Genomic DNA, 20411 nt, shown 5'->3' on the forward strand with positions numbered 1-20411 from the left:
CGTTATTTTGGTGGGGACCTGTCTAAAATCCGGATACAGATTAAAATATTTTAAATCAGACTATGTTCTTTTGTGTTGAAATGTCAGGCTTCCAGGTAATTAGTTTTTCAATGAATTTCAAACATTTTAAGGCCTCAATTTCAGATGTACAAATTGAAGGATGCACACACACCCTGAATCTTGAATGAACAGAAGACAAGCACGTGTTCCACATTTATTAAGTAGTTTTTCAAAACGCACATATTACAGAGGACAGAGTCTATAATTTACAGAAACCAGCAGAGAAAAAACAGAATTGTGCTATTACATACAATTGGAGTGAGGTTAAAAACTCGATATGTATAAAAAAGATAGATACTTAAATTAAAAACTCCAAAGTTTATCAAAAATTCTCCACTAAAAAGAGGATATGAAAAAAGTGGAAAAAACTTTTAAAAAGTAAAAGACATTTTGACATCAACAGCCTATGCACTTTTGTTGAGTTAGACTTTAGGCATTACCATTCTGAGTTTGCGTTGACATATATTATTTCAGTATTTATATCTTACACAAGACACACTTAAAACTCAGCACTCACTTGCCGTTTCCCTGACGAGACCTACAAGCTTCTCTAGCGCCTTCAGTCACTGTTCAACCCAGTTAATCTTACAAAAACACGTTGCATAAACAGATACAATCTAATCTCTTCTTACCACTGCTGAAGATACCTTCCTGACTATAAATTAAAAAAAGACTGTGTATTACACACAGTCTTAAAGTTGAGGGAAGAGACAAATCTTTTGGTATAATTTGCCAATGCATAAAATTTTTATTCATCGTCTAGTTAGACATTTTCCACTGCGTGGGAAACAAGATTAGAATCAGAGGTCCTGAAAAAGAATAATAAAAAAAAAGATAGAAAAATACTCTGTAAATAAATCCTGTGTATAAATATTGACAGAATGTGGAGGTGGTGTCTTTTGTTTTATTATTTAGCAGCACCAATGAGCTAGTTGATGCAAGGACACTTATGAGAGGGCTGGCTTTTGTTATTCCAAATGGCAGTAATGATCACACATAATGGTGATACTGCAGAACAGATTTTTCCCCTAATAGAATCTCAAATGAGACAGATTATGAATAAAATGAGAAATGACTCAACATAATCAGGATAATGAAATTTGTTAACAGTTTTGACTTTTAAGTGCCACCAAAAAAAAAACAGTGTAAAGAACTGAAACGTTACAATGTCAGACTGATGAGACTAAATGACAAAGACAGAACAAAACTAACATATGACAATGTTTTAAGCTGTCATGTTATTATTATATGCACAATGCGATGTACCTAAAACTTTCAGAGTGAAACAAACGCATGAACAGACACACTGTTTTTTCTAAATTACGTGGATGGAGAAACATGAGTGGAAGCTGCTGCGAGCTGCAGGAGACGAGTTTATTTTGGTTCACCAGATGGAGGAGAGGAACCCAAGAGAGGAGACTTAGGAGACACCTAGAAAGAGCAAATAATAAACTAAAAATCAGTCAATACATAAACAGAAGTAGAGAACTTTTATATTTTCTGTGCACATGCAAGAAGCTAGGTGTCCTTAAAACATACATTTAGATGTGCAACATCTGAAGTAATAAATTGTATGCCGCTTCTAACATAAATAAATGTGAATATCCAGATTTAAGCTTTTCTTAATATACAAAGAGGAATAATGAAAGACCTGGACAGAACTAGTCCAATGGGGTTCATCTTTCTTATTTTATTGCATCTCTAGCTCAAGACCCAGGCATCCAGCAGTCAATGAGTTGACAGTGACCTTGAAGCACGTTGGTCCTGTGGCCAACAAATCATCATTCCTCTTCCACCCTGTCTGACAGTCTGTATTTGATGTCTCTGCTCTGATTTATTTATTTTATTTTTTTTTACACAGATGGGACTTTGTATTTTTTTCCTGATGTTTCCATTTCCCCTGAGACATTTTGATTTATTTAGATGTATCATTGGAAATTTAAAGTGTTGCAAACAAGCTTTTGCTTCTGTATAGATTTCTTCTGTTTTTAAATTTTTTGTTACTCTTGGATGCGAAAAAACCCCCAACTTCTTTTAATAGATTATTTCATTTTTAAGGAAAAAAATGTATTCCAACCAACCTGAACCTTAATTAAAAAAAACAACAACTAAGCAAAAACAGAAGTAAGGAATACCTTTTCAAAGCAATTTAAGTTGCGGTGCCATATTCTAAGTGAAACACATTTTTCCTACAAGCTATTCTTGTTCAGTCCTCCTTTGTCTTTACCTTCCTGAAAATGAACATTTAACATGCTAACATACCAGGCTGAAGAGTACAGCACAGATATTTGGGGGTTTTCTAATTTACCTGAGCGTGGCACATTCCTACCCACAAGAGAATTTCCAAGGCCAACAATTTAAAACTTTTTGTTGGGAAACATTTCATAGCTTGATAATAGTATTTTACCAGCTTAATTCAGTACTCACAGGTGAAGGAGGCTTGGCAAAGTTAAGGTGGGCATACAGAAGTACAGCAATGTCGTTTTGGCTGGCCTCCAGTGCGATGGACAGAGCAGTGCTGCCGTCCTGCATGACACAATGAGATGAAAACTAGATGATAGCAAACACTGGGGAACAGTGAGAGGTGGACCAGGTTTGCTTACGTTATCGGTGAGTGTCGCATCACAGCCTGGGACAGAGAGTAGCTGACGAACAATGTCCACATGACCATGCTCACAGGCACACATGAGGGCAGTGGAGCCATCATCATCACGGATGTTGACCTGAGCTCCGCAGGACAACAGCGCTCGGACCATATCCCCTCGCCCGTGACTCACGGCGAGCATCAGCGCTGTCTGACCAGCCTGCAAACACACATGTAGATCCGAACACTAAGACTGTGACAGTCAAACTATTGAACGTTATTCATAAAGAATATTTGACCCGGATTGGAGTTTTTGCAGGCATCAAGGTGCAGTAGAACGTAAGCAGCAGCAGAGGGCGCACCTGGCTGGCTCTAGCATTGACGTCCCCGGTGCGCAGCAGCTGCAGGACAGTTTGGAGGTCGCTGTCAGAGTGAAAGGCAGCCAGAGCCGTCAACATGATGGCTGTGTAGCCGGCCTTGTTCTGCTTGTCAGCATTGCACAGGCCTGTCAAGTAGAGAGGGCAATCAGCGTGGCAGAAGGCAGAGCAGCAGCAGAAAAAACCCCATCATACAACATGCTAAAGACAGGCTAATCATTGAGATGCAAGACACATCATCTCTCTTAGTCATCATTACAGCAGATTAATACCGTAATATGAATTTTCTACTCTTATTGTGCTGTTATTTGGGTTTAAACACATTTTTGCTTACATATTCAGTATTTGTCCAGTCCCATACTCTTTAGCTCATTTAATCAATTTAACATATAGCTGGGCAAATATTTTTGCGAGGGCACAAGGTGGGAAGGAAGAAAGGGTAAAATACAAGATAGAAAGTGAGGAAGGAATAACATAAGGCAAGGAGGAAGGAAAAATAAAAACAGTGAAGGAAGAACACAAGAAAGACGGAAAGAGTATGAAGAGATGAAACAAAGATGGACAGAATGAAAGAATGAAGAATACTAGGTACCATGAAAGGAAACAAAGTAAAGTCATAGAAGAATGGAATAAGGAAGGAAACAAGGAAGTAAAGGAGACGATAAAGCCTGGAAATGTGGATATTTGCCCATAATCTTTTTTTATACTTTTCCAGACCTGAAAAATACTTAAAGAAAAAAATTCCAAACTGTTCAAAACTTCCCAGCTAGCTCTTATGCTACAGAGCCGTCACGCCAATATGAAACAACGTCACAGTAATATCTGAAACACTTTCGCGCACACAAAGTCACATTACCCCATTTCAAACACTGATATATATATATAGATATATGTATATATATATATATATATAAATAAATAAAAGAGTCAGGGTCTGTGGTCGCATTATATCTCAACTCTCACCAGTGTCCAGCAGAAGTTTGACCACAGGGAAGTTGGAGTGTGAGACAGTGTAGTGCAGCGCCGTGTTCCCATTGCCATCTGCCATGTTGATCACAAATTCCAGCAGCTGAGGGGAGATGGAGGCAAAGGTGTCCATGTAGGCCTTGACGTCCGCTGTGTTGGCTGCCTTGTGACAGGACACACGCAGCCACTCCTGCAGGACGATGGTGTAGGCCGTCCTCTGTGAGCAGACACAATGAGGACACTTAAGGCAGAAAATCATTTAACAGACTGCTAAGTACAAAGACATGACTAGGTAATGAACTCAACAGTGAAAGCAAAAGGCTTTCTTTGAGATTTTAGTTGCAGAAAACAATAAATATAATATAGATGCTTAGCTGTTTAGCTAAATACAGAGCACTTTGCAAAATGATTCATTCTTGAGCTTTTTTATATTTTGTCACATTACAGTCACAAATTCTGATATGTTTTAAATCGACAAAATCCAATAATATCCATTTGTTGTAGAACCCCTTTTCACCGATACCCCTAAATGCAATGAAGTGTAACCATTTGCCATTAGAAGTAAAGTTGACCAACAGCTTAAAACAGGGTTCAATAAAAAATAAAAATAAGTAAAATAACTCCCAGAGCTTTGTTCAATCCATATTAACATCCAAGAGGTCCAGATTAACTTTGGAGAAGCTGCAGAGATCCACCGCTCAGGTGGGACAAGACGTTGAAGACAACTAATAATCATGAATCACACCAATCCAATTTGGCTCTTTTAGATGAGTAGAAAAAGGAAAACCTTTTATGGAAATGTTTATAAGTTCAATTTTCAGCAAGCATGTAGAAAAGCTGCTTTGGTCAGATTAAATCAAATCTGAACATGTTGGCCTAAATGTAAAGATTGATCTGGCAGAAATCTGTCACTGATTAAGGGATGCTAGTCTGAGTTGATGGGATGATGTGTCAAGATAAGTACAAGGCAATCCTGCAAAAACCTCTTAAAGGCTGCAGGAGAACACTCCTTGAAAAATCAAACAAAGCTCTCTCCCTCTTAAAGCCAAATGCAATGATTAAGGTCTAAACATTTTCATGTATACGAACTGGTAGACCTAAATCCAATTGAGAATCTTTGAGAAGACTTAAAAAAAAATCATATGACATATCAGTCCAGTATGACTGAGAATTGTCTGTTCTACAAATACAGATTCCCTGGGGATGAATACCACTAGAAACCAGTGGTAATTTTTTATTTTTTTTAATAGTGAAAGAAGCATAATTTTCCTTTTACTCTACAGTTCTACTTTGTGTTTCATCACATTAGACTCCTAAAATACATTAAAATGTGTGGTTGTAATGTAAGATGTTAAGAAAAAAAAAACTCAAGTGGCATGAATGCTTTTGTGAAACACTGCAGATCAAATCTCACAAAGCATGTGATCCTATCGTTTCAAGAAAGAGAAGCTATCATTAGTTTCTTGGATTTCTAAGACATAGTTAATGAGTGAATTAGTGTGGAGACATACTGCTGCTTGTTGGCTGAAAGCATTGGGGTCCCCCAGGGCTTTCTGCAGAGTATAGAGAGCTGACATCAGGCTTTCACTCAGCTCCAGCCTGCACAGACAACAGACAAAACAGACAAATCAGAGAGAATTCTCGCTGACAGATTCTCCTTGAAGTGTGTGTACATTTACCTGACTGGTTTAGAGGACTCCTGTTTAACGCTCTCAGGTGCTGCTTTGGACTCTGGCTGACAGGAGGTGGTAGACATTTGTGACAGAGCGTTTACCTCTGCAGATCTAGTGATGCATATTGAAGAACACTTAATGGTGATTGGTGCAGATTCAGAGTTGGGTGATGTGGAAGTGATCTCCTGGGTAACAGTGTGCTTATCTGCTATTTGGTCCACAGAGGAGGCAGAATCCTTGGCTTGAGGTGTTGAGGTGGAGTTTGTCGTCGATGTGTGGGAGGCACATTTTCGCTCAACAGAGTCAGTTGCTGGTGAATGATGAGCATTTTCCGGCAGTTTTGTGTCCTCTAAATGGGTTATAGCTGGCATTTTTATGGCAGTTTGTTGAGGTACACTGGTGCTTTCTTCTTGGGGTTGGGAAGTTTTATTAACAGTTATACGCTGGAGCTGATTGGTGGAGTCTGGAAGTTTTTCTCTTGCTTCATGATATTCACTGGAGTCGCTCCCATCGTCTGAACTCTCACTGCTGCTGTCATCTGAAGAGGTGGACTCGTACCTGGGAGACAATGCATCTTTTAGTCCTCTGAAATATTATTACGAAGTTCATGAAAAGTAATAAAGTTATGTCTGCTTTATTTCCATTTACAGCATCGCTTTGGCTCTAATGATAGCAGTGCTAAGTGGATAAAAATGGCTCAGTGCTGCTTTTATGTAATAGCCACTTACCCTCCATTGACTCCAATGAACTGCAGGTTTTTCTTTGTAGAGGGGGAGCCTGGTTCACCTTCTGCTTTCCGCTTCATAATTGATCTCAGCGAGGACTGGGGAGATGAGGCTAAAATAAGAAACCATCAATCAAAGTTAAAGTGAAAACATGATGCTTGGAGAACAAAGCAAGCACACTTTACTTAACTCAATCGACAGACCTGATTTAGAAAAGACCTCGGAAGACTCTTCTTTGGTTTGCACCAAGCCAATCTGATCACCAGATGCTACAGCGATGGCAGGATTACTGACAGGTACAGATGTGGATAGCCCACTTTTCAGGACGTCACGGACCTGCTTGGAGCTGACTGCAATTGGCAACTCAACGGGAACTTTTGAGACATGGGAGAAACTTCAGTAAGTTAAGGATTACAAGAAAAAAAACAGTACTGAACATCCATCCTAATAAGATTTGATTCTGCCCAATCTGTTTTAGTTTTACAATCCAGCTTTTTGTGTGGAAAATGCTTACAATTTTCAGAAAATTTTTCTATAAATAAATGCTAGCATCTGGTCGGGCTCCACCCACAATCACTGTGTCCTCGATTTCACAGCCTGAATCCTGCTTAGAGACTTCAGTTGGAGACAATGACTCTGTTGTCTTGTTGGTGCTTTTAGCTCCAGTCCCTACCTCCTCCTCAGGAATGTCGATGTACAGCTCCCCACGGTTTCGACCTCGGTTAAAACCCAGAGTGTGTCCAAGAAACTTTTGGCTTTTTAAAGATTAGAAACTGGGAACTTAAGCCCTAATTGGACCAAAGTAGTTTTCACGTTTCTTCAAGAGAAAGTCGTTAAATGGTTCTAAACAAACAGCTAAAAATTGGCTTCATTTTTTGAAGAATCATGTCATTTTGTCACTTTGCACGTCACCTCTCTTGTTTCCTCCTCCCAGTGATGTTTTCAATCAATCTTCGTAGTGCTGCAGTGAATCAGCTATACATATGACAAGGTTTGTCTTTTTATTCCTGCAAGAAGGTGGATCAATTATGACTAAGACAAACACTCTGTTTGCTGAAATTATTCACAATGCAAACCAGCATATCCAACTTCTTAGCATTACTCATGAAAGTTCAGTTTAAAGGAATCCTTACAATTCATAGTTGAGCAGATTGATAAATGCCAGATGGCAATAATAAAAGACTCAATATTTATAAACAAAGTTGTAAATTGTGTTTATACGTTCAGTTGAAATATGATGACCGTATGCAGAATTGTGCGGCAGCGGTAGAATTTACATGAAACTGCAGGAAAATGAAAAACAGCAAGGTCATGTTTTCATGAATTAGGCAACTTTAACTTTGAATGGTTTTAACATGGAGGTCTCTATATTAGGTCTGTTTGGTCATAATTAAATTTACCACAAGCCCTCATTGTAAGGGCACACTTACACATATAGTCAGGTAGACCAGCTTTTGGAGTTGTCTCCAGTCTGCTTGCCTTTCATATATGCTATCAAACCACACCAGAATTCACTTCAACCGAACCGAAACCTTTAGGTGAACCAGCGTTTGGTCCACATTAGTGTTTGGTTGCACATTCACATCTCTCTAAATGAGCAAGAATTTCTAGGCAAACCAACTATAGTTCAATTAAAGCGAACTAAACTGGGCCAGTGTGAATTTGTTCTAAAAGAACTCAAACCTACAATAGCAAAGGAAAAATGTTAAGTTAGCACCAGGGCTGGAGCTGATAGTTTTAAGTTTATTAATGTTATTAACAGAGCACTGTCTCTGAAGTGGAACTACTTTGGTGGAAAGCCCCTCACTTTTTCTCCCTATGTTATCAGTTTAACACAAACCTTCAGTTTGTCCTTTGTGGTGACCTTCTGTAACTCCACCAGCTGGCTGAAGTGAGGGAGAGCTGCAGGTTTCTGCTCGGAGCAGCGTGCCTACCTCCACTACTGTAGGTTTCTCCAGTGTGTACACCTGGATCCCCACAGTTCTCTGCTCCCTCTGCTGTGGCTGCTGTGTGAAGCTGACCAGAGTGTGCAGACTGCTGCCTTGTGGTTCCTGCCACCCAATGCTGGTTTCCATTACCGGATGCTCTGCCTGTGGAGCCTTTTGCAGCTGTGCAGCCTGCAGTTCTTGCAGAGTCCTCGTTAGCTTCCCCTCAAGCTGACCAACTTGATCTTTGAGCACCTCAGCCTCTGGGAGAAGACCCAGATCCTTCTCTCGAACCCAGACCCCCACATCACGACTGCCCCTAGACCCCTCTGGTCCAACTCCAATGGTGCGAACTTCTCTCTTAGCATCTGGTCGGGCTCCACCCACAATCACTGTGTCCTCAATTTCACAGCCTGAATCTTGCTTAGAGACTTCAGTTGGAGACAATGGCTCTGTTGTCTTGTTGGTGCTTTTAGCTCCCGTGCCTACCTCCTCCTCAGGAATGTCGATGTACAGCTCCCCACGGTTTCGACCTCGGCTAAAACCCAGAGTGTGTCCAAGAAACTTTTGGCTTTTGAGCTGAACGCTGAGCTGCCTTTTCTCCTCCTGCAACACAGAGATTTTAACTTGCAGCACAGGGATGGTCTTCACCTGCTCCTCCAGCTCCTTTATCTTCCTCAGGGCTGCGGCCATCTGCTCTCTGACATGTTGCAAATGCGCAGGGGTCGGAGTCACTGGTGTGGACAGGCCTGAGCTCATAGGAGTGAAAGTCCCACCTCCACCGTGTGCCCGGTTGAAGCTGTGCGCACTGCTAAGAGAGGTGTTAGACCCTGCCATACTGTTGTTCATGCTGCCGAGGTTTGAGAATCTCCTCCCTTCTTTCTCCTCCTCCAGCTTCCTGCGAGCATCTAAAAGGGTCTTCTCCACCCGAGCTGTGCTAAAGCTGGGTCTCTGTAATGTGTGATAGCCTGGGGCACAGTAGGAATAAGAGGAATGCCTGCTCTCCACGCTCGCGTTGGAGCACAGAGACTCTGTGGAGGTCCACCAGGAGCCGGTGTAGCCGTACCCCCGAGGCAGGGAGCCATAGCGCGGCCGGCGCTGTATAGGCACCTTTTTAATAGTGTTGCCCTTTTCTATGTCGTTAACATATTTGAGGAAGTCCAGGTCCAGACGGTAGCCATAGGGGGTCTCCACTGAGTAGGGCGCCTCCTGTTCTTTGGTGTGCAGCGTCGGAGGAGCAGGCGAGTTGAGTTTCCCTGCAGGGGAAGGAAATCAACGTCAAACAAACGGAAATCTTTGTCTAATCTTGGGCTCAGACTTTAAAAACTGGAATAATCTCTGGAGTCCTGTGTAATAAAGCATGCACTCTGTAAAATTCCACTAATTAGACACCAAAGGGATTGTTGTTAAATCTAATCTCACTTTAAGACGAAGTGCACATATGGTCCAAAATATCTGACAAAATAAAAAAAATAAAAGATGATTAAATGAGTCAATGTAGTAATTATTCAACCAGCAAATACAACGAGTTTTAGACAATTTAACTCAAACAATAAATTTAACATTATTAAATAATTTTAGGAAAACACAAAATAGTAAATAACACAGAAAATATTCGGTTAGCAAGTATGTATCTGTAAAAAAAGAAGTGCCTAAATAAATAAATTTTAAAAAAAGATTAAAAATAAAATGGTAAATTAAACAAACAGGCATGATGACACAAATAAACTACGACATTTTTAAAACTTTTTTTCAGAGCATTTGTTGGGATGATTATTAGTTTATGATCCTCCAAAAACCTAAAGCTCTGAAATGCTAAGATTAATACATATAAAATGAACTATATGGTAACGCAATAAATTCTCAAAGTAAATACAAATACTGTATGTAAGTTAAAAAAAATAAAAAATAAATCTAACCATATTTTTTAAAGTCTTATATTCAGATAGTTAGGTGTAGTTCTTTAACTAAATCAGACAAGTCAGTAAGGGGTTAAATTAGCTCTGGTGTCTGCCAAAACCCATTTATAGCATTGTTGTTGGTCTAATTCAGACAAAACGAAACTCTTATCAGCTACTATTACTCAGTGATCTATGTGGCACCAGGAAAGATGAAATGATAAAACTATCGTTTTGAAGAATTCTTTTAAAAATATGATTATTTTTTAAACAGAGATATAAACTCTTACATGGGTGTAGTTTTTCTGGATTTTTTTAAATAAAGATTTAATGTAGTAGCATTCATTCAGTCATTATTGTTACTATTATCAGTAAATATAAAACCAACCTGGAAAGCCGGGGTCCATGTGCAGCACCTGAGCCATGACGAACCAGCAGCTGCTTTTCAGTCACACACAAACTCTCACCTGTGAGAAGACACACAGCTTTCAATTAATAATGAGCAGACTGGATGTCTCCTGCACTAACAATAATACAGTTGAAGTAATTATTTAAATTATCTGTTTACAACGAATGAGCTGCACAACACACACAGTGTAGTTTTTTTTTCTTTCTTACATTGCACGGTTTTCTCAGCCTCTAATTTTACTCGTTTATTCTCTGAAATACAGCTGATTGTGTATTTGCTTCTGTTCTTAGCAGCCTGAGAAGAGCTACAGGGCGAAAGTTTCCTGGCAGCTGAATCCAGCACGGAGATTTGCCAGTTACAGCCTTATTAGGAATCATCTGCGCACACCAACTTTGTCTCTCAAATTAAGGTTTGCCTCCCAGTCTCTGCTCCTTCTCACTCTTACTTTTTTTTCCCTTTAATCTTCCACATCAGTTCTTTTCTGTCTCGCTTGCTTGGTGTCAGCTGATGATCAGGGGTTTTTGGGATTGCTCACTTTCTTGCTTTTCTCCACTATTCCTCAAATCTACTTGAATGTTTCTGTTATTTCAGAGGTGATGTATTTGATTTCTGAAAAAACAAAAGATTTCCTTTTTGCCTTTATCGTGCTGGCAGAGGCAGCACTGAGTCCCCCTCATGCCAGTCATTTAGAGTTTGTATCTTCTTGGAAAAGATTAACTTTCTAGGTCATCACTTTGTGGGAACGGGTACTCCTAAGTCAGCCACAGAAAAGTTCAACTTAATTTTATTACTGCAGCTCTAAGAAGCTAAGATCAAACATTTTAGCGAAAACAAAACAAACTCTGCTTTATTTCTTAAGGCATAGTCAATTTGATTCAGCACTGGGTTGTTTCTCTTCCCTCCCTTTGTCTGTCTTGTGACCATAACTGGTGCTTGCTCGTTTGTGAAAAGTAGGACACTTGGAAACACTGACTGAGCAGACTTGGTATTTTTGAAGTGCTGTGTTCACTTAAATTTCCTCTGTGTTATTCTCCTCATCTGTGCTCCTTCATCATATACATTCTGAAATGGCCACATACCATGGATTTGTGACAGTATGGTATGCATTCATGCACACAGCAGCAATGTGATATTTGAAAGCCCTCCTTATCAGACTGCTGTAAGAATCAGTAAACTGGAAGGTGCATCAAGAACCAACATTTAGTATCTAAAAAGTTAAATTATTAAATGCCCCAGATGGACATGGGCTGGTTATCAAGGTTTTTGAAGCTATGGTTTGAAAACTGCTCAAATTTAAAATACTGGCCCTACAATTCAAAGTGTTTTTTGATAAGTTGCTAGAAGAAGAGCTAGACATGAGTTTTCTCCGCCTGCATAGAGTGGTGATGCTTCATCACTAGCACTTTCCCCCCCCATACTTAAAGGAAAAACAACCAGGTTATTTGGAAATATAATTGGTCAAAATATGCATGACTTCAAAATAAAAGTGTCGCAAAAGTATCTCATCAGCAAATCGCTTGTTAAATTAAAATGAGCTTGATAATTTCCAGTTTGATGATAAATACTTTCAAAGGGTAATTTTGTTTAAAGAGACATCATAATACATTTTATTTATGGTTTTGGTTGCAAGTGGTTTTTATTTCTGTTTTAGTTCTTATTTTTGGTTGCTGTGTTTTATTTTGGATATTTAAAATATCTTCCAGTTCCACAGTGGAATGTTCTTTACAAAATTTAAGCTTATTGGTGTTGGAGGGGGTGAAAATGGCATTGTAATACCGTTACCAATTTATTACTAGAAAATGGTCTCAGATCAACAATATTATCATTTATCTCAATAATTGCTGGGGCAATTTATAATCCAGCATAATTTGCTATGTTTAGAGGCTTAATTGGAAACCAAAGGAGAACCAGTCAACACTCTCATTAGGATACTGCTGTTTTAAAACCACTGTTGTCCAGGAGCAACTCACATGTCTGATAAGCAGCCCACTGTAAACTGAATTTGAGCAGGTAGTCAAGCTCGTTAACCAACGAATATCAAATTGTTAGATCTGTCTTACTTTGTAAAGAGAAGAACAGAAAAACAGGAGTTGACAGTTTTGATGAAGTCAGAAACGTAAAAATAAATACATAAATCTTATTTCTGGTCAGTGAATGCACTATACATTATCTCAAACAGGTCAACAATGCACTATGTAAGTTCTGTCCATTTGCAATTTTACTGTTGTGGACATTTTCATAGAGGAAAGAAGAGGGAAAGTTGGGTATTTCAGTATTAGTGAGGTTTTAAAACATGCCAGAGAATGCTCAAAAGCTGTTAGTAGCTCTTAGAAACTGTTTTCTGTGTCAGCTGTTTATTCATGGCTCTACCTTTAAACAGGGAGTTGAAGTTCACCAGATAAGGAGAATACATTACAGCAGCATTGCCCTGCTTTTCTGTTTTTCAAAAACATTTAAACCCTTAAAAATCTCTTAGCAGCCGATTCTTAATCCTTGATAAAAATTGTTACTTAGCCTTACATGAACATTCCTCATACTGTGGGAGTCTATGGAGAAAAAAAGATGGATTGGTAATCTTAAATTATATAAAGATAGAAAAAGAAGAAAAATTTGACCTGCCTCCTTGAGAATTTATTTTAGGTCTGTTTATCTCCAGCGTAAGTGTGAAACTGATTATCTGCTGCACTTGTAGTGTGGTGTCAGTACGGCCAAATGTGTGAGAAAGCGACACAGTGACTGTGACAGAGTGTGAGAGTTTGTGGGCAGGAGGGCGGAGGACAGAAAGGGGAAAGTTGATGAGATATAATTAGAGCCGGCAGTTTAGCCACCAAACATCCCATCCAGACACAAAGGCTGACGTCCGCTAAATTTGTCCCGATTCCAAAACCCTTTTTCTCCCCCTCTATCCTTCAAGCTACTCTCTGCTTCAAAGTCTCCCTTCACTCCTTCTCTGGAAGCTCTTCCTCCCACATCATCCTCCCCGAATGCCCACACCACTAGGCCTCCACATCTGTTTTTACATCAGTGGTGAATGGGGGCGATTCAGCTGCGTCTCCATGTGTGTATACGTATTCCCATAAGCGTCGTAGCACTACTGACCTTCTTACCATTTTCAGCTCTCAAGCTGCTACCATTCTTCAGATGCCTCTCCCTGACCATCCTGACTCTTCCCCCCATTAAATCCATACCAAAGGAAGCTCTCACTGCCCGGTCTACTCCCTCCATTCTCTGCCATTAAGATTAAGCTTGGCCTCAGGGGGTAAGATGCAGGTCATCCAGCACAAATTACATGTCTGTGGCATGTCCTGTAAGATGTCACGAGACCAACCGCTGCGACTTCATCACCCTCCTGTGCAAACCGTTTTGTGCTTCAGATTTATTTTTTAAAACTAAACTCTTGCATCCCATCTGGGAATTTGAAGACTGGCTTTGATTTACAGCATGCATAAACATTCTTGTCTCTTTGGTGTGTCAGAGGACTGAGACCACCCTCAGGAGTCATTTAACATACCAGGCAACATTTTGAAGTCAGCTCTACTAAGTTTAACAGACTAATCAAGTCATTTTATTAATATTATTGCTATTGCAAAAGATTAAAAAGTGGCACTGTTGCCAAGGAATTACCTCTGGACTAAAGATTATGGATTTTTCCATTGCATTACGACTCTTGGGTTTTATTATGATGTCTATTTTGCTGAAGGTTTGGAAATGGGTTTTGACTTAGGAAAAAAAAAGGTTTTTCTTGTGCTCCATACCAGCTGCTTGCACTGTGAGGATGGGATGTCTCCTCCCTAAGATCCTCGCTCTTCCTCCCTTCTCTTTCCCTCAACAGTCAACACCTGTGGGAAATATGAGCAAAGGAAACCTGAACTTTATCTGTGTACGCTCTACTGTAGCAGTCTGAAGACTGGAAAACCAAAAATAAGGGCAATATCTTGACTAAGTCATCAGGAAACATAAGCTTTTGTCTGCACACCATTAAATGGTGTACAGACACACCGCACCGCAACACTTAAAACAGGTTGGGAAAAATAAAAGCATCCATAAACATTCCAGTGGTTTGACTGACAACTCAGATGCAAAGAATACACCCCTATAGGATGAGCTGCTCAGACCTTGTGGTCCGTGTTTAAGCGCTCCTCTTTCCCCACCCTGTTCCACACTTCTGCTCTGGGTACACTAATCAATTCAAGGCTACATGCGGGAGTTGCCTTCCCATGTGATTAGGCAATGTGTGCTGTTTTCTTGTGACTAACACTCCTAAATCCCATGGCACGGACACACACCCTCCAAGTTTGGTGGGAACAGCCATCACCTATGCAACCCAAACTGATTTCATGAGGGTTTTACTGCATTCCTCATTATGTAGACTTAACCACTGCATGAGCGTTCAGTGGATAAGCTACATGATAGTGCCTGCAGATTCTCAGCTACGATTCAGGCCGGACATTTTGTCTGCAGGGCCTCAGAATTACCAAAGGGTGACCTTTGCATAATATCATAACAGAGGCCCTGGTTGTTCAGTCCATTGTTTAATAGTGTTGTCATGCCAGTACCAGTGAGAGGTGCAGGAAAGGGGTGGGTGGGAAGGTAGTGGGAGAAACAGATCGTTTCAGACCCGGAACGACGGCCAAATCACAAAGAGCCATTCATTCGGCTGCTAGTTCCACAGCTGGTTCTAATAGAAAGCAAGGAGGGGCATCTCAGAGACAGAGAGGCTGAGAGAAACTGTATGTGCATGAGCATGCGGCAAGGAAATTTGCCTCAAAACAAACAAACAGTTGACGAACTGCTGCTACAAAAGCCACACGCTGAAAGTAAGTGGAAATAAAAGAAACAAACAACCGGCACCGAGGGGACAGACGTCCGGAACTGATTTGGTCATGTCCAAAAAGCATTTTAAAATTTTTCCCACTACGAAATCAACAACAGACTACTGTGTGCAGATGATTTTGTTAGAAAGCCAGCATTGGAACAATAACAAATGCAAACTGTTACAGAAGAGACTGACAAACCTCCCACGCCTCCCATGAAAACACACAGATCCGCCAACACGTCAGCGCTGTCTGAGGCCCGAAACTCCCACATATCGCCCAACAGCTGTAGCTATTAAGTTGATTTATTCAGGTAAGGAGCATTAATTATATAAAAAACAAATGATTTAGCTGTTTTTAATTCACTGAGAAAACATCAGCAACAGGCTGCTGAGAAAAGGGCACATTTTTAATTCATTAGGTCAGCCAAGTAAAAAAAAAAAAAGCCTCTTATCAGTTTATGTCCTGGTGTCATCATTGCAAATTGCTAATTTATGTTGCAAAATAGAGATAATGGGTTGAAATCTGATGAAGAAACGGGTTACAGGAAGGGGATTTTCATCTTTGTATTCCCCAAGGACACAAAAACAACCCAGTCACTTCCTCCCAGCCCAGGAGAAAGAGTAACAAGAAGGAGAGCAAAAAGGAAAAAAAACACACAAAGCAAGAGAGGGAGAAATGTGCTTAGAGCAGAGCAGAATGTGAGGGGAGAGAAAAGTGGGAATGTTAAGGAAGTAAGTAAAGGAAGAAAGCTTCTTAAGTCAGAGGAAAATGAGAGTTCTCATCCAGAATGAATCCCAGCTGAACTTCTGCTGCATTTAATTTAGAAAAAAAAACACATCAGAAAGATCACAAAAGGACTAAAATGGCTCCTCACAAAGCATAAACAAACTTTTCTCATTGTCTTTAAAGGTTACGCCTAGAAGAATACCATCATTTACATGTTCTACCCACCCAAAATAGACTGACGACAGGGCAACCCAACATGCAACAATGCAACAAAAAACAAACAACAAAAAAAAAAACCTGCATTTCCGCAGACTTAAAAAAACCCCCCAGAAAGACACCCATCTCAGATATTCACAAAAAGTTACACAAAAGCCAATAAAAATGGCTCTGCTCCAGAGATAAAACTAAAAGCTGAAGAGATTTGTCTCGAGGCTAAAAAATAAAAATAAAAAAAAAACTGAAACAAATTGCAACAAATCTGTCACTGCATAAAAACGTGGCTAAAATGAGTACGTCACTGCCTGACACAAAGCGCCTTTGCCAAACTGCGCTGAAGCCAGATGAGCTCATATTATGGTGGTAATACAGTGTGTTCCACTCCTTTTGGAGGGACATGCTCTCTACTGCAGCCTTGAAATTTGGGACAGTGAAATCCTAACCTAAAGGGATGTCCATTTAGAAAAAAAAAAAAAAAACCAAAAAACTTAAAGGCCTGTTTTTCACATTAAACAGTGATGTGGAGGAGCAGACAGTAACTGGGGCTGAAGTCGTCTAGTGGCGGCTATAGAGCAAAGCCAAAAGGAGGGGCTATCCAGCTCACATTACTCCTGGAACAGGAGCAGAATAAATACCCGCCGGTCTAGCTTATTGGTCATTGTGCTGACCTCCAACAGGAAACTGTGCAAGGGTGGGGCCGAGAGGCAAGGAGAAGCACCGGAAAAAAGATACACACTAAAAGAAAAAAAAAAAAATTTTTTTGGAGAAGATTCCTGAGCAAGTTGCAGAGGTGGGGAGGGAGCCAGTGAAGAAGATTGCGGAGGTCTTTTGGAGGTGGAGAACGACAAACTCCAGACGGAAATGAGACGAGGTGGAGAGAGGGTCAGAGCAAAGTTAGGGTTAAAAGATCATGTCGGTGTGTGTTGTAGCAAAATAAGATGTAATGCTACTGCGGTTTGGTTAAGTCGTTTCCTCTCATGAATCTCATCAATTACTTCCTGGTTTCAGAAGAAATGCTGATGAAAATGCTCTGCAAGAAGGACAGCAAAACACCCTCTATGCCAATTATACCAACATCTTTAAGCCATTTACTGGACAGAGGAGTCCAGCTGGCTTTTCTGAGTCATCAAGGTATTAGGTGAGATCAGTCAGATTATTTGGGAAGATAATAAATTACTTTTTCCAGGACCCAATACCAAGATTTAGACCATATGTTCACAATGAGCATCTCTCCACCGGAATCGTTAATCATCTATGTTGTGCTGGCGCATTATCTTTGCTGTCATTTCTGCAGCAGGCTTTACAGAGTTGCATGAGTTTCCCTTAGTTTATAAACAATCCAGTCCTTATCCATCAGTCTTAAAACTTAGGAAGAAAAGCTCCTGTTGGAAAACAGCACACTAGATGAATACAACATATAAATGTGCAATTTTGTATTTTGATCTTGGAGTAAGAAAGAAAGTCGTTAGAGTGGCTCAAATCAACATCGTCAACTGAGCTTCTACTTAATTTAGAGAAAAGCTTGAAGTTTTCCAGAAAAGTTGGCCTTTGTAGGTTAATTTAACACAGACAAAACTACAGACTGAAACAAAACATTAAAAAGCAGGGCATTCCATAAAACCTAGAGAAGTTAATCTGTAATAAAGCCAGAAGACAGTGACAAACCCGCCCAGGAGTTGTAATTTCATTAGTCTCAGCAAAGCATTTAAATGCCCGGCGTGTGGCCTGGTGTGCAAATGGGGTTTACAGCTCTGCATTCCACCGCAGCACCCCTGGGCCCGAACGCTGTAATGAGACAGCCACATTCCAAAACCTGGTGAGGGAAACTCCGGACCTGACCAAAACAGTCTCAGATTAACAAGTCAGGGATAGAAAACTTTTCTCCGGCTTTCAAGATCAGCAGAATTTCCTGCCTTCACTGCGAAGCAAAATGAAATCGGCTTAATGGGGTTCACTAGTAAGACCTACACAACTTCTCTTTCCATGTGACAAGCCAAAAGTGAAGTCAGAGCCCAAGTCTAAATGCCATGCAGCTGCCACAAGCTATTCCCTGTTATATGATTACATACAGTCAGTAAGTCATTATACAACAGTGGAACAGTGGAGTACTGTGATGAAGTGTAACAGGCCAATGAGTACTCCTCCACATCCTGCCAAGACCTTCATGTCCTCCACAACAACATCTGACGTGTTTTCTGACTAATCTGAACAAAATGCCACACAGCTTCTACTCTGAAGTGTCATGTCATGTAAGGGCCAGGAAGTAAACAGCTTTGGAAATAATACAATCATTTACTATTTGAGGATTTCCCTAGGAAATTGTTAATTATATCTGTCAAGCTGATAGTAGTCATTTGATTAAGTCGAGTCACCAGAGTGCTTCATGAGACAAATCTGAACTATATTCATATAAATGCAGTCAAGTTGGGGTGTTTTACGCTCCACCTGTCCTGCTTCATCCATAAAACCTCATCCCAGTGGCAGAGTCTACCGACCAGCAAATCTGAGAGCAAAAAGTAAGGAGAGGGGAAAAAAACACACACACACATCTGGAAGTAATGAGAAGTCGAGGGATGCCTGGACCCACCCTCTCCCCAGAGTACTCCAGACAATTGACTGGTTTTAATCTCCTAATGAATTTAAAATTTTGAAATCCTTCACTGGCTTTTGGCAAGAGAAAAGTTTTGCAATCCTGATGGTTTCTATCTTTTCTCTACTGTGAAACAAAAAACTGGCTGGACATGTAAAATATTGTCAAATATACAGGCGTCAAGTTTCTTTATTATTTCGTTTTCACAACGTTTGAAACAGCTTTAGTCAATTAAGCGGAGGTTAGGGCTGTGAGAAAAAGTCCTTGCTAAATGAGCCTTCATCCAAAATATCTAAACAGACCATGAATTTGGGCTGCTGTAGAAAAACGCAATAGAAAATTTAACCAAATTAAAATACATAATTATCTCTACAAAATGACAGACGCACTCCTAAGTGTATTTCATTTTTCGGTGAAATAGGGATAATTAAACATATTTTTGGCTAAATTTTGCGGCGCGTCAGATAATGCTCCAAACAAACAAAAAAACGGGGCAAACGACTCCGAGGCTCCGTCTCAAATTCCTCTAAATGCAAGACAGAAACGAAGATGCGAAATGATAAAAACCCACCTTGTCTCAATTCTGCAAATTAATACAAACGTAGCATTGCGTTTACGGGCGTTTTAGTACATTTATAGCCCGTTACTTCATAGAAAAGACCCCGGCGGAATGGGCAGAGCCGACGATTCACAAAGAAAGTCTCCAAAAGGCGCGTTGTCTGAAGTGCCTCAAAACGTTTCGGAAAAGAGACGCGAAGAAATGATTCCAACAGAGGAAATGAAACTTATTCACAGCGCTTACCTGGCCCCTCTCTGGAAATCCTTTCAATCTTCTCGGCCCAGGAGCGCTCACTGAGAGACAAAAACACTGCAGCCAAGATGCTCCGACCCTCCTCCCTCCCTGCTGCTCCTCTTAAAGGGCCAGCAGCCCCCAGGACAGGCGCCGGCTTTGGTCATTTACAGTAGGACGATCTGACAGGTTTGAAATATGAAATAAAACAATACAAACACATTCAACAGCTTCAAATGATGTAAAATCGACTATTTTGAGCTTTAAATTATGCTATAATGTTATCGCCTAATCAAAAACATACCTGCAATGTTGGTTCTTTCTTGCTAGTTTGAGAATTTAATTGGTGGCAGCCATGCAGCTGTTGTAAAACGCCTTGGGGGACCAAGCGCCACCTTTGAGGCTCCTCAGAGCAGCAGCTTCCAACATTCCCTCGCAGGGCAGCCCTTCCCCAAGACTCCCCCTCTCAGCTCCTTCAGACTAGCCAGCAACAATTAGCAAACACCAGATGGAACTGGCATAGCTGAGCTCATTAGACCGGCTATTTCTCAGTGCAATGCTGGAAAAAAACATTGTAAAATGGTTAATAGAAGACCGATGTCATGACTTCCTGAAGGTAGCGTTTCAAAAAGGTTTTAAAGAGACAGAGGTCTAA

General features: G+C 40.4%; 1 protein-coding gene across 2 annotated transcripts; it reads right to left on the reverse strand.

Annotated features, from left to right (window-relative positions):
- Positions 1-200: 200 nt before the first annotated feature.
- kank2 (KN motif and ankyrin repeat domains 2) lies at positions 201-19875 on the reverse strand. Of its 2 annotated transcripts, XM_032587491.1 has the most exons (13): positions 19769-19871; positions 14373-14456; positions 10597-10675; positions 8226-9566; positions 6589-6759; positions 6389-6497; positions 5667-6218; positions 5499-5586; positions 3985-4204; positions 3007-3149; positions 2664-2864; positions 2488-2586; positions 201-1491 (listed from the first exon to the last, which is right to left on the reverse strand). In XM_032587491.1, the coding sequence occupies exons 3-13, from the start codon at positions 10631-10633 to the stop codon at positions 1435-1437; spliced, it is 3018 nt and encodes a 1005-aa protein (XP_032443382.1). In that variant the 5' UTR covers positions 10634-10675; positions 14373-14456; positions 19769-19871; the 3' UTR covers positions 201-1434. The 2 variants fall into 2 exon arrangements, with proteins under 2 accessions (XP_032443382.1, XP_032443383.1); XM_032587492.1 differs by lacking the exon at positions 14373-14456 and having other exon boundaries at positions 19769-19875.
- Positions 19876-20411: the final 536 nt, after the last annotated feature.

The sequence above is a fragment of the Xiphophorus hellerii genome, chromosome 16 (genome assembly GCF_003331165.1).
Source record: "Xiphophorus hellerii strain 12219 chromosome 16, Xiphophorus_hellerii-4.1, whole genome shotgun sequence".
Lineage (NCBI taxonomy): Eukaryota > Metazoa > Chordata > Actinopteri > Cyprinodontiformes > Poeciliidae > Xiphophorus > Xiphophorus hellerii.